This window comes from Pygoscelis adeliae, unplaced genomic scaffold (assembly GCF_000699105.1).
Source record: "Pygoscelis adeliae isolate BGI_AS28 unplaced genomic scaffold, ASM69910v1 Scaffold294, whole genome shotgun sequence".
Classification (NCBI taxonomy): Eukaryota; Metazoa; Chordata; class Aves; order Sphenisciformes; family Spheniscidae; genus Pygoscelis; species Pygoscelis adeliae.
Window position 1 is genome coordinate 1,961,835 of NW_008824722.1, and position 15,141 is coordinate 1,976,975.

General features: G+C 47.4%; 1 protein-coding gene across 1 annotated transcript; it reads right to left on the reverse strand.

The window, feature by feature from the left end:
- Positions 1–996: 996 nt before the first annotated feature.
- ENTPD1 (ectonucleoside triphosphate diphosphohydrolase 1) lies at positions 997–7,643 on the reverse strand. The gene is made up of 9 exons (XM_009323254.1): positions 7,530–7,643; positions 7,009–7,126; positions 5,626–5,776; positions 4,571–4,730; positions 3,675–3,911; positions 2,878–3,138; positions 1,694–1,813; positions 1,359–1,496; positions 997–1,203 (listed from the first exon to the last, which is right to left on the reverse strand). Exons 1-9 carry the CDS (start codon positions 7,641–7,643, stop codon positions 997–999), a joined length of 1,506 nt encoding a protein of 501 aa, XP_009321529.1.
- Positions 7,644–15,141: the final 7,498 nt, after the last annotated feature.

A 15,141-nucleotide genomic window follows, 5' to 3' on the forward strand; every position in this document is an offset into this window, starting at 1 on the left:
TGCTAATTAACTGCTGCCAGCTGTCTATTTATAAAGGAACATGACCTAAAGAACATTTTCCCTAGATCGGGGGCTGCTGTATGATCAGCACAGTGACACTGGATTGCTTTAGTGGGTATATACCTGTAGGCACGCTGACCACACCAGAGTCCCTGTAGGCATAAGCACTCACTATTGGTTCAGGATCCTCGGCCGGTATGAGCTGTTCCTAGAAAAATCAGCAATGCCTGGCTGGGAACTCGTGTCTTGATGTACCCTAGGGACATGGGAATGGCTCAATGTAGCAGTGAGCCAGCTTTGGTCCAGCAACATCAGGAAGACATGGGAAAGAGGCTTCCTGACACCTGCGAAAGGAGCAGGCAGTCACCAGATCCCAGCTATGGGCTGATGACCACCAGCACGCTCAGTTTCTTCATCCTCATCCCTTCTTTTCCCAGAGTGGCATTTGGGAGCCTGGCCAGCCTTCGGCAGCCAGCTGGGTGCAGGTGGCTGTACCCAGCTGTAGGGCTGTGAGGGCTCAGGGTGCAGGGAGGCGAGCGGAGGTGTGCTGGTGCGGGAAGGGCTCTCGGGAACGGCTTCAGCAGAGGAGGAGCAGGATCATCCTGTGTGTGATCGCTCCCAAGAGCTCAGTGGGATGTGTGACCCTGAGATTACCCTTGCAGGAGCACCAGCTCCCAAAGATTGCTGCCACTTTTCTCGTTATAATGCTGTGCACAAGGCAAAAACCAACAAGCAGCAAAGTTTCATTGAATGAAAGTACAACCCTTTCAAGGAGGGGACATCTGCTTGTCTGTCCTTGGCAGAGAGAGGTGGCGAGCCCGATGTCCCAAAGTCTGTCAGTGCAAGTGTGAGTCAGAAGAAATAAATGCCCTTGTTGTACACAGTCCATATCTTCAGTGAGAGGTGAGAGGGGCTCTGCAGTACAGCCTGCTCTGCCAGGGTCTTCTAGCCCTGAGCAGCCAGGGTGACATGGCCCCTCTCCCTCCAAGGCTCTTCCTAAACAATCCCCTTCTGCAGGCACTTGGGCTTGTGGAAGAGAAGCCAGGCAAACAGGAGCACGGACACCAGCACGAGGGAGCACAGCACCATCAGCCCCACGTAGCTGCCGTGGGAAAGAGGGGGCACAGCAGGCTCCTCTGCGGGGATCATGTTGGTCAGGTTCAGCATGTAGCCCAGGGTCCAGCCAGCATCACTGCTGCCAATCTGAAACGGGAGAGAAGCATAATCAGCACTGAGAGGTGCAGGGGCTGCTTGCGGCATTGCCGGGGCAGTGGCACCCCCGGGGAAAAAGGGACGGGCTGTGCAGCAGAGGTTGCAGTTAGCTGCTGGGGTAGAGCCCTCCCTTCCACGAAACTCACCTTTCCAAGGAAGTGGATCCTTTGCCAGTTCTTTTCAGTGAATTCGTAGCCATTTTCCAAGAGAGAGAGGATATAGGCTCCAGAGAAGCAATATTCGCTCAGGTACTTTTCTTTTATTTGGTGATACGCTGTCTTCACCTAGGGAAGGAGAAGTCACCAGGCTGTTAGACACAGCTTCCTGCTGCTCCAGCTTGCGCCTGAGCATCCACTGCAGGTGCTGGGGGGATCTTCCCCCTCTTGCCTTGGAAGTTACCCCCAGCCATTTATCCTACAGAAAAATATCAGCAGCTCTTGCTGCCCGGCAGTCCCAGCCCACTGCCACAAGCACTGCTCACCTCATGCCAAGGCCGGGCGCAGAAGCTCTCAATAGCACTGGCCACTTTGTCCAGGGCAATGGGGCTTTGTTCACTGGTCAGGTTCAAAAAGTTCATCACAAAGTAGAAAGCAGAAAAAGCCTGAAGGAGAAAGAATATTGTAACCTGACTGGGCCTCAGCATGTGCAGGACAGTGGAAATCCCACAAAAGAAAATGGTTTTATTTACAGATAGAGAAATATAAGAAGCAACATCACACACACAAAAGTAGGTATGTTTTCAAGGGTGATGTCATGTTGAGACACACCCCTCAGAGTTGATGAGAGCTAAGGACCCCAAAAGGAAGGTGGAGGTAGGAACTTCATTGGCCACAGTATCCTGAAGAACTTCAGTAAATCCCTCTCCTCTATGCACTGGTGCCAGAGTGGCACATGGTGAGCGCTGCTTGCCATCACAACCGTGATCCCATTTTGGCAACTGAATGAGATGAGCGTGCGGCCAATATTGCCACAAACAGCAGAGGTGATGGTCTGAAAGGACTGTACACAGCCCCAGCATATAATCCAAAGTCCAGAAAACCCATCTCTGACCATGGCCAATAGCTGATAGGTAGGGGGTAGTTTATGAACGGGGCAAGGGAGTATTAAGTTGCCCCAGAAAGCCTCACAGCCACTGAAGTCTTGCAGCTCTAGGACTGATGTTCAGTGTGGTGTCACACACGACGTGTTCAGAGCGTGCACTGTCTCCTCATCACATCTGGGAAGCAGACAGGTGAGCTGACTGATTGGTTTCAGTAGCGCTCACACACTTCTGGATGAATTTCAGATCTGGTACCACCATTGACCTCAGGAGATAAGGTTTGTGGTGTATCATGCATGGCCTGCAGCAGGTCTCCTGCCTCTGGTGCTGGCCATCAGGACTGCTTGAAAAATGAATCAGTAAATGGAGCACCCCAAGGAGATACCTACAGGAGATGGGTTAGAATGGAAACAGTGCAGTACTGGTAGGCCAGTATTTACTGGGGTAGCTTTTACACGTGCTGTCCTCACAGCAAGTGCAGCACTACTTTTGTAGTTACATGCCCAAAAAGCCATCTTGTAAATTATTTCCTGCCCCAGCCATGGAGAATACGCTGTAGCATTACTCTGAGTTTCTGCTCTTCTGATACTCTGGGTTAAAGAGAGTTGAAGAATGTGAAGACTTACCCCAAAATCCCCTTGTAATGGAGGTAGGTATATCCCATTGAAGGAGCAACTGGAGTAAGGACAATTGGTTTTGTTAAAGAGTTTCTGGATGTTTCTTCGGCACTTTTGATAATCCCCCTCTCCCTGTATGTACAGCTGGCTGAAAGGGAATTGCTTTTTCTTGGCTGATGTACAAGGGTTTTTGAAGAGGTCACTTATATTTATAGTCCTCTGATACCCCTGGTGAAAGCACGAATCAAGGAGGCTGCTGTTCTCCACGGTCTGAAAGTAAAATCAACCCAAGCTGTTACAATTCACTCTAGAGTAACACCCTGGGAAAGGGCCACAAGGAAGGGTGGCCACAGGGCACTTGTCACAATACATCACACCAAGATACACATCGGGTCAAAGTGATGAGGATGGTTTAAAGCATTGGCTATGATTTGGGAGATGTGGGTACTGCCACAGCCTCCCTGTAGGACCCTGGGCAAATTACTTTCAGCCACATTTTGTGAAGCTGCTGTTGATTTGGGATTCTCAGAGATGGTGAAACATCACCTGCCCCGAGTACTTCAGTTAAGCACAGTACTCCTGCTATCCCATGCCCAAGAATCAAGGCACCTCAAATCGGTAGTACTTTTCAAAATGTTGACTGTCATCTCTTTGGGCATCTGCCCAGTCTTTATAGAGGATACTGACATTTCCTAAACCCAGACTAAGGGATGAGACATTTAGCTGGGACACAGCAACTTTTACAGCACCAGTATGTCAAAGCTGTGAGGGTCCAGGATCTCCACCTGCATTGCAGATGTACTTGCCTGTAGGTCCCTGGCCAGTTTCTGTTGCAGAGCCTGGTCCTTCCCATAGCAGAGAAAGCTGTGCGTGTACACTCGGTAATCCTTGCCATAGAGACGGAAGTAGAGCAGGTTCTCTGGGGACTCAGAAGAGAGTTCATTTGGTACAAAGGTAATCTGTGTTGAGGCTCCTCCAAGGTCTAGTGCTCCTGATGTCTCACTTATGGATTTCAGGGAATGTAGAAGTTTTGTCCAGCCAGACTTTAAAAAAAAAACCCAAAACATCTCAAAGTAAAACAGATACATCGGGCATGGAGAAGATTTATTTGGGAGCAAAAAAAAAAAAAAAAAGAGAAAGACCTATGAGGAGAGGAGCAGAAGCACAGAACACAGAACACAGGAATGGCAGGAAGACCTGGAGGGGGGCATGAGATGAGAGCTGGAACAAGACACAAGAAAGATGCAGGCTCGGAAAAGCAGAAGATGGATCATGTCTGAGTGTTTGCAGGAGGACTAAGAATATGAAATATAATACAATTGTTACGAGAAAAAACAGTCACCTTACTGTTTCAGCTCCCAGATGATTTATAAGCTCAATAGTAAAGAACCATTGTCAAACTTTGCAGCCACAGAAATATTTTTAGATCAGGAAGTGAGGAGGATGCTGTTCCCAAGCGAAGTTATCAAAGATGCTGGTGTTTTATTTCAATGCTTTAAGCCTGACCACAGTGGTACATCCTGATACTTATTGGTATCAGGATGTACTCACAGTAATTGCTGAGGCAAGATGTGCAGCTTCCTGATCTCTGGTAAATGGCTTACAAGGGAAGATAGTGCCTGTGACACCCTCCTGGCAAGGCATGATTTACAAAGTGCTCCAAGCCAATGATTCAAATATGGACTTGCTGTTGATACAGTACCTGCTTGAAACTGCCCAGCAGGTAGTTAATGGTGATCCATCCATAGGCTCCTTCTTCCTGACCACTGATGATTCTGGCACCCTGGAAGTTGAAGGGAGCTGAGCGTAGTGTCTTCTCTACTGAGGACAAGACTTTGTCAGCTGCACTTTTATTCTCCAAGCTGGATGAATGGAAGAAAGGATGGGGTGACTCTGGCTGACAGCTCTCTGCAGCCTACGGGCTTTATTCTGAGTAGGCAGGCTGCAACTCCCCCACCAAGCATGAATTATAATAGAACAGTCATTCATATGGGTACATCCAGCTCTAACTGGCCACGTCCCTCTCTGTCACACCTTGACAACACAGCTGCCACCAGCTCTGACACTTACAGCAGCTGAGAGTGGTACCTGGAGCAGAGACCAGAGCACTCTTGTTCTCCTGGAGCACATGCCCTGGTAGGGATTGCACCGTGGAGATTCCTCTCACTCTTCGCCATCACCATTAGAGAAGAAATCCATGCCCTCTGGTATCCCCAGGGAGATTTCCCAGGCAATACATACAAAAGATCAGCTCCCTGTCCCAGCCAGGCAAGAGGTCTGGGGCACTCCCATGAAAATCACAAATTGGAATTAAAGGAGGATATGATTATAAGTTTACCTTAGCTCTGATGGTCTTGGGCTGAGTATGTGGGGAGTTGCAACATGGTTGGGCTCAAAAATCCTGGGTCAGGCCTAATACCAGACTGTGGGGGATGTCTGAGCATCCCCTTGACGTGGGGGATGTCTGAGCATCCCCTGAGCATCAGCTTGGGCACTGCTACCCTCCTGGTGTCTCTGTGCTGCATGTGGGTGCTGGAGATGATGGAAGGTTGGAGTGAGTGGAAATGGACCTGCTGAGCAAGCAGGGGAAGAGCCCAGGGTTACTCGGGGCTCAGAGAGGCCAGCGGCAGAAGAGGGTATCTGGGCAAAGTGTGAACTGGCACCTTTTCCAAGGACTTTGCCCAAGAGGCCCCCACTGAGCATCCATGGCGGTCCCAGGTGCAGTGCTGCAGGAGAAGGGGACAAGCCCTGCAGTACCTGAGAAGCCGCATGCCAGCAGTTGCTCCGAGGTAGACGGGTGTCTCTTGGTGCTGCCTTGAGGGAATCACCTCTTCTGCTTGTCGTAGGCACTGTGCCAGAGAGGGACCTGCCTTCTCCGTGGCATGGGAGTAACCTGAGATCCCAGGGCCTGCAAGAAATAAGGACACTTCATTGCTCAAACTCCAAGCAGAGTGCTGTCACGAGCAGTCATGTTAAACAGTATCACTATCACAGGCAGCAACATCAGATTCAACCACCCCATTTCTAAGGAGTTTTAGAAATTCTACAGCACCAACTAAGCCTGATGCACGTGGGGACGGCCACAGCGCCCAGCATCTGCCACCCGCTCTCCGTGAAGCAGGCTATGAACTAGCAATGAGGGCTGCAGCGAGACAGATCATTTGCTTATTATGTCCTGGGCATCTGCAGACTCATCTCTGCTTCTGCCTGGGTGTACCCTGGATCTGCACCTGAAAATCCCTGACCTGTCACTATGCTGGGTCCTCCAGGGGAAGATGCTGTCATTTATTTGTGTATTGTGTGCTCACACTACGACACTGAGTGTTTTGCAGCTATCCTCTTTCATGCTAGCCCAAAGAAAAATTCATTGTCCCTCCCTGTCGTGTGTCCCCGGTGAATGGACTGCCCCAGGACCAGTGCCTGCATGGGCAGCAGTGAAGCCCGCTCTGCGTTTGCTCCAGGTTGCCATATGCTCAGCGTGTTGCTCGTGGCGTGGCACGCTGCAGCGCCAAGCAGCTATTGCAGCAGCTCGATAACAGCGTGGCTCTCCCCTGCACTGCAGACAGGCCTGAAAAGACCCCAGGCAGGCTCTGACAACACCTCTCCTCCCCCCAGAGCGCAGCTATCCATGACGGTCTACTCTGTTTCCCGTCATGTACATCCTTGGGCTTCATTTATGCCTTCCTAAACCATACAATATCTACACAGCAATTAAATAGAATAAAAAATAAAGCATGACGTGCATAAGTTGAGCAACCTTGGCCCTCAAGCCCAGTGCCTAGCTTGCACAGAAGCCTTGAAAAAGAACAAACCATGCCCTTCCCTCTTACTGCCTGGCATTCATCAGCACTTCAGCAAGGGTGCATGCAGACGTTTTATTTATTTAAGTACGTGCTTTGGTGTAATTCTTTCCAAAAAGCACTTACTTCCAAGCACCCTAAAAACAAAGGAAAAAGTGGATCCGGCTTTCCTCCCAGGAAGGTCAGGCACATACAGCTCCCCATGGGAAGCGGTGGGATATACATTAGCTCACAGATGTAACAACTGTTTTCACTATTAGCCTCCTCCTCCCCCACCCTTTGGTTGCATTATCTATTCTTCATCCTGTGCCCCTTCCACAGCTCCCTTTTCTCCTCTTACCTTCGACTTTACACACCTCCACCTGCTGCACCACCCCAGTGTCGTTCTCCTTCTCTGCTGGCCACTCGTACACATACAGGTTAGTGTGGGATGACCCTGCATCCAGCACAATCCCATACTGTGGGCAAAACAGAGCCGTCATTACCCCTGAGACACCGAACCAGACACAGCGTGTGCTGGTCTCCACATGCCAGGGGACCAGAAACGAAGAGCCTATCTGGCAGCTGTGGGAACATGCTGTGTCGTTACTCTTCTCAGTAGTGCTTCAGTGCAAAGTTTCCATCAAAGGATACAAGAGTAGAGAAGCAGCAAAATTAGGACTGATGATTACTTAGGAGATGATCCCCTGTGAAGCCCTATCTGTTTTTACCATGAAGATGTAAAACAAGATGTTGAGGTGCATTGAGCCAGAAAGAGAGGTTAGCCAGACCCAGCAAGGGCAGCAACATGTCCTGGAGCGCTATGCACGCCTAACCCCCCAGCTCGGCTTGTTTTCCTGAAAGAGTCCCAGCTTGTAGTACCTTAATATTCCTCGGAAGTGGCTTGTTTTGGGTCACTGCTACAGCAATTAAAGCAATTACAGCCAAAGTAGAGAGGAATCCCAGGATGAGTAGAATCTTTCTTGTCCAGGACATCTTTGGTTTGGTACCTGTGACTAGAGCAGAAAAAGGATGTTAGTATCCCAGTAGTCCATCTTACCTCACACCCCAAAGGTCTTCAGGCATGTTCTTGCAGTCCCTTTCCACTATGAAGCATCTGACTTTGCCCATCCCTGCTCCCATCTGCTGCTCCATGTCCTTGTGCGGGATTTCTTAGAGGCAGAGCTCAGCCCTGGTGTCCCACAGGTCTGCTCTCATGGGCCGTGCCACATATCCATGGGCTGCCCTGTGCCAGGTGGTGATGAAGGAGGACTTCAAGATGTAGCTTATGGTTAGCCTGTCCTTGAGATACCTGCAGGTGACTGAGCAACCATATAGCAAAAGCATCTGTATGGGGCTAACACCAACTTCTTCTATAGCTCTGCATTTGCTTAATAAACTCTGAGAAGCTGAAAGAACAGACTGCTAATATATAAACAGCGTAACCTTGTGGAACCCAAAGCTTTAACCCCTGCAACATTTTGTCCTAGTATACTTTGTGCTTCAGTTTTGTACAATGTTTAAAACAATTTACAACGTCCTCATCGCTGGTAATACATTTAGGAAGTCTAACACTAACATTCAGTATGTGGCAGTCAGTTCAAGCAATGCTGAACCTTGGCAACGCTATATAGAAAATATGATCTGCACTCCACAGGGTATTTAAGAAATCTATGGAGATTTTTGATGCCACTTCTCACAAGACCAGTAAACTATGAATAGCCTGTATTTGGAGAATTGGCGTAATATGGTTAAAAATCACACACTTTGCAAAACTTGTACCAGTCTGATACCTTAACTGTTACCGATATATTTGGTGTGGCCTATCTAACAAATTAAGATTTTTGTGGCTTAAAATACATGGTTAGCAGTAGAATTCTGTAAAAAAAGCCATTTATGGCTGATGGAAATAATTCACCACCAATATGGCGTTTGAGCTTTCAGAACCACTATACATATACCTGCATTTGTTAGTGGCTCTAGCATGATGCTGTCTTTCATATTTTCCTTCTTCGGATTCTCCTTCATATATCCCATGGTGGAAATCTCACTTCACAATTTAGGCTCAGACAGTTTTGGTATTGTTTAATAAAATACCATCTCACAACACGAAGCTCTAGAAAGGGTATCAGCAAAAGTATTTTCCAGATTTATAATCTAGCTGTAAATTCAACACTTACAACTAACAAATAGCTTCGGTGCTCTAGGGGACGTACCTGCTCCCACTACGACATGAAATCCATTTCTACCCACACTGATGCTCTGTACTCAGTGTCTGACTGCTCACACGGGTACTAATTTCTCTTCTCCTTATACACAAATACTCTAGGAGATGTTTAGAAGTACATTATGGGTCATCCAGGGTGACAATACCTCCATGCAGGCAACCACATCAACTATCTTCATGCTCCAAGAAGGAAAGGTGACTGAACCTGTAGACAAATAACATCTTCCCACCTACCTAGAGAAAATAGAACCTAAAAGTGCCAAGAGAACTTGTTTTGAAGATCTCCCTGCAGGCAGGTCCATTGGAAACCTAATGCTGACCTGGAGCTCTCTGCTCCCTCTCATCATGCTCATGTGTAAATCTGTGGAGGCTAACTGTGAAATTGGGAAGCTTGTTATGCTCGCATTTTGCGAGTGCCTGTTAGAGGCACGGCATGCTTGCCAGTATCTCCAAGAATGCAGCTTAAAAAAATAGTCTAGTGCACATACCAGACAGTAGGAGGTAAGAATGCACTTTACACAGCTTTATTCAAAAACGCCCCAGAACTCATGGCTTGAAGTGATTAGAAACAGCAGAGCATGACAGCTGGGAGACTTTTCTTCTTATTGGAGAGAGTAGTTGGCTCGGGTTATGATAGCACTGAGCATGTCTGTTGAATAAAAATTATTTTGACACTAGAAAAATGAATAAAAACAGATGCTATAATGTAAAATTAGCTGCACGGTATAGATATGAAGCTAGCATGCTTGAAAACTGAAACTGCTGCTGGCAGTTGCACAGCACATGTAATAATCCACGTAATTATTGCCACCCTTACTCTGAGATCTTGCCTAGAGGCAGCCACTAGGTGTTTTTGGGTGTTTACTGTCATAGGAATGAAGGATGGGTGACTGTATAATTTCTAAGGTTTTCAAACTTCCTGTTGTGATGGGTATTATCTGTCTGCTGTATCTTTTCAGCAGCCACACTCTGAAAGTAGCAGCATTAGCAGCAAAGCAGGAACAATTTTCTCACTGTAATGGACCATCCCAATAAAGAGCTGTAGAAATCCCTTGTCTGTAGGCAGAGGCATAAAGATAATTGTCTGCATCCCACCCACAACCTGAGATTAGTCATTTTTTTCCAAGGCACGTTATTTCCTTAACCCTGAACATGACTTTTGCCTGAATTTTAGCTCAGTATCACGAGCACTCCTCAGGACTCTGGGAGTTGTAGAAATGTGATTTCATTGCTGTATCCCATACCAGATCATCCATCTGTGTGAACTCTAATGCTACCAAGCAGCATTTTGTTGAAATGTTTCATACAAGAAAAGGTACGAAGTGATAAGCATAATCCAGAAGGTAGCCTAGCAAAGCAATAACCTTCCAAATAGCACTCAAAGTGTACAGATTTGAATACTTGATTATTTAAAAAAAAACAAAACAAAACCACAACATTGCAAATCCAGATAAAGAATTCAATGTAATTAAAGTAAAACTCACCTGCCATTTGCTCAGAAAGGTGAGGTATTTCAACAAGTTCCCTTTTCTGCACACTTGCTTACCTCCATCAACTCTAGGCATAACTGCAGGTTCTGCAGTGGCTAAAGAATTAACTTATTCTCTAGACCCCTCCAGCTCCTTTGCACCCCACGTTCACGTTGCTGAACGCTGTGCAAACACTCCTCAGTCTCCACCAAGTGGGGCAGTACTTGACCCTCTAGCACCTCTGCTTGCCAGGCCCCAGGAATTTTCTTCCACTAGCAGTTTTCCTCAGCTAAAGATTAAGCAGGCATGATCTGACTCTGTGCCCAGCCAGAACCCAGACAGAGACTGTGGGAAAATAACGGAAGATTGATGAAGAGGATTGTAAACACGCTCCAGTGACTTGCAGCTGGGGTGTCAAAAAACACATATATGATACTAACCGTTGTTTGGCCTTGTGTGTTGGACAAGCAGAACATCTGTGTTTAGATCACATAGGCCTGTGATAGACTTAGCGGCACCCTATCGAACATGCCCTGTTGTGAGAAAGATCAAAGCACGGTGGTAAACTACGCCTGCGCGAATCCCTGAAATACAGGCAAAACCAGCAGGTTCAGTGATCCTCTGGCATGGACCGAGCTCTGCGGTGCCTGCGTCCCCGCTTGTGTGCCTCTGCCCGGGTGCTGCTTCAGGGATCCCCTGGTTGGTGAGGTAATGAAAGTGAATTTACTCTTTGCATTTAATCTGTGGTTTTGTGGTTGTTCCTGAGTCCTGCCTGTGCCAGCTCACACAGAGACAGATCTCTCCTCTTTCTCCCATACTGCCCACTGTAAGTGGTGATAAAAACATCACGTAAGGCTGTAAGTAGGCATAGAAATGACGCTGCTTTTCTTCCCCACCCCAAAGCTCAGAGCCGCCTGCTGCTGGAGCCCTGCCTGGCTGTGCAGGCATTAAGCACTCTCCAGATGTTGGAGCACAGCCCAGCTGCTCAGGCATCTCTGCCTGTTTCTAATTTTGGTCTCTTTGTTTTTTTTGTAGGGCCTACCACTGGTTCCATCCAGTGATTGGTGCAGGTCCCAGAACTGAAACAGATCTAATATCCATTCTGTCTCTGAGTTAGCTATCAACTGAGAATGACGCTGGCAGCCACTCCAGCTAACAGCAGTTTTGCTGCAGAAACCCTGTTGCTCTTGGTGAGTAACCCAGGAAGGACCACACCAGCATGGGAGGCAGCTCTGTGTGAACGCAAGGAAACAGGATCGTCCCCAGTGTCTTCCAGAGCCTCAAGACAAATAGGAAACTGCTCCTCCAGCCGACATCATGCTATGTCACTGGCAGCTCTGCATGCCGGGAGATGTCACTCACAGCCAAGGCTGCCCACCTCCCAACTCCCTTCTTACCAAACAAGACTTAGCAACAAATGTTAAAAGGAATCGGGCAACCAGCTGCTTTTAGAGATGCAATAAGGAGAGGCTAAGGCTGGTTTAAGGACTGAAATTAGGATTGTCAAGCAGAAAAGGAGAGATGCTGTGCATAGTCCAAAGCCATGCTCACTTCAGATAACCTCGCCGTGACCCATCATCTCTAATAAATACAAATACTGTTGTAAGCTCTGGCTTAGCACAACAGCTAAAGTTGGTGTTTGCTCTTTCCTTTGGATGCTCAAGCTCAGCCTGTTACAGAAGGCATCACAAGAGGCTATACTGCAAGGCCATCACTCTTCCGCTGCACAAGCGCCACACTGACAGAGACAGTTCCCACCGGCACCTTTATGCTCTCAGCACACCTCTGTATGGTCAGAAACATTCTCATTTTCAGCCTGAATTTATTTATTGCCAGTCTATTCCCTCTGTCTTTGTTCCACCTCTGATTCAAAACTTCTGCAACTCTCAGTCCTCCTGGAATTTATTCTCTTAACCAACTTGTAAGCAATGATCCTTTCTGGATTTTTGTCTTTCCAGCCTTCTCCATCTACCTGAGCAGCCCAGCAGCCCTTCTCTGCATACAGAATAATCTGCTTTTATTTTTCTGACCAGAGCTGCAAGGAGACTAGCCTTGCACAGTAATGCACCCATTCACCAGGAGATGATACAGTCCCAGTCTAAACGAAGTGAGGTGGGGACCTGTACTATCATCTCAGAGACATGATCATCTACCATCATGGCCAGTGCTAAGTCAAGCCAGCACCTCTCCTATGCAATCCCAGCAAACCCACATTTGATCACATTTAATTATATTAGCCCTGCTACATGCTGTAAGCAAAGGGAGTTCCAAGACACGTTGCCTGCTGCCCACGATGCTTGGAGTGACGACAGAGAATAAGACGGCGTCTTACGAATCCTGCCCATCAGCTGGCAGCTACCTCTGCTGCTGATCACCCACATTGCTGCTGCAGTCTCTTGGGAGTCTCTCCAATAACTGGTTTCCTAAGCACACGTCCAGTCTTTGGGGGAGAGCTGCTGGATGCTTATGCAGTCACGTAGCCCAGCAAATGGGAACATAGCCTGCGGAGCTCCTGAACCTAAACATGTCAGAGAGACACAGCGCAGTGCTGAGAAGCCACTGAATTATCACCCATCACAAAGGGACACAGGCATACTTGAAGACCAAAAAACTGGGAACAGTATGGATTGAAATGAGTCAGATGCCACCGTATTTTTAAAGCAAGGAGCAACAACTTGTCTGCCTGGCTGCCAGCTGAAAGAGAACAGGAGCCCATGGCTGAAGAGTGCCTGAATCCCTCAGCAGTCTGAATGGATCCAGCCCCTGTGACCGGCTCTGTGGCATGGGGCGGGCAGCTTGGGCAGAAGGGAGCACCCGTCAGGGCAGGTGCTTGCAGATGAACAACATCCAGGCCAGCAGAGAGCCCAGTAGAGAGGGGCTTTGGCAATGCAGTCTGTGCACATTTACTAACCGCAGGAATTCATGTCTATGCAGTTCTGCTGGCAGTGGTGGCAGGGAAAGGGGATGGGAGCAGTCAGTGCTGCTGTTCTTCAAGGTGGATAGGGTGGACGCACATTATCCTCCTGCTGAGGAAAAACGAGATTCAGGTCGTCATGAAGTTTATCAGGCTGAATCGCACACTCGGTGAGGTTGCTGAACTTGCATCAGGTTTTAAGGCACACTACCTAAAAGGCACTCTTGTCTTCAGACTCACCGCAACCAAACATCTGAGCCCATAAAAACTCAGAAGAGCCACACTGCTTCATTTATCAACCCTTTGCTGAAATTTTCTCTGTCCCCACCTGACTTCTTACTCATTCTTCATCTGCCTTTTTCATTCAAACATGCTCTTGTCTAAGTTATCTAGGAAGATTTTGCTGCAAACTAATGTAAACCACCTGTTTCAGGCCAACATATTGGAAAAGTCTTTTCTTAGGCTGGCAAAAGGCTCAGGTTTGTCTTAGAATATACATACAAGCACATATACAGTAAGTGAATTGCTTTGGTTTTAAGAGGTTTTATTTCAAAAAAATCAGGGCAAGACACTGAACATGTTGAAACTAGAATTCAAGCTCCAGATCAGGATTTTACATCACTTTTTACAGCTGTTACGTGGAACAGTGTAGGAGGCTCTGCTCCAAGTTTTAATTATTCACATGGCAAAGACCATGGCCTAAATACTGCTGTGATGTCTGGCCCTCCTTGTGGTGCTACATACAATCATAAATACACATTTACTGGATTATGTTTTTCCAGATTAAATACTTATAAGTGCTGAAGTACAAACACTGAAATGTCAGCAAAACTGATAATCCAAGTAATGTAATATGGTTTTTTTTGGACGCCGTCTTTCAGAGATATTTGATACTTTGAAATCACACAGCCCTACACGTCTCAAACCCCAGCAGACTCCTGTGGATCTAGGCTATGCAGCTAGTCTGTGCCATGTGCAGACAGATGTGCTACTGAGCTGGAAGATGGAGTAAAGAGTGTGCCTATATCTGTGATAATACCAAGTTGGGAGCAAAAGCACACTGACACATGGAACTGGAATTCAAAATAAATTTGATAAATAGCGGAGAGCCTAGGGAAAACATCCAACCCACTTGAGTAAGAACAAGAGCAAATATGACATTTAGAAAATAGCCATCACCCAAAGACAGCGTGGTGAGCAATTGGTTAAGTAGCACTTCCAGAGAAAACATTCTTGCAGCTACAGCAGTTTGCAGTAATCCTTCCCTCCACCTAACGCTGGTAAGGCCTCCTATGAAGTTCTATGCCCAATTTTGGACACTGCCTTTCAGGAAAGATGTAGACCACTTGGAGAAACTCCAGAAAAGAACAAGAAGAAAGATCAGAAGTCTAAAAACTTGACCTATGAGGAAAGATTGAAGGAATTAGGTTGTTTAGTTTGGAAAGAGAAGAACAAGGGAGACATGTTAGCTGTCTTCAGACAAATGAAGTCTCTATCTGCCAGCACTGTTGTAGCTGATCCTGCCTCAGGGCAGGGGTGGCTCCTGGACTTTCTCCCAGCTCTGTTTCCTTGGTTCAGAAGGCAAGGAGTTAGGAAAAAGAGGGTGATGCACTCATAAGCCATGCTATTAGCAAAGACCAATGCAATTTGTATGCGCTCCTCATGGGATACAGATGCATTTGCATAAATCTGTTCCTTCCTTCCCCCAGCAAAGCTCCAGGTTGCGTTCAGACATAATTCAGCCACGGCAACCACCCTGCTATATGCTATCCATATGTACAACATGGCTTGGGGTGGGAGCACCTCATCCTTTTGCTGCTTTTAGAGTTGTGACTGGGATATGACCCTGGGAAATTGCACAAGACACATTGGAGGAGCCCTGTT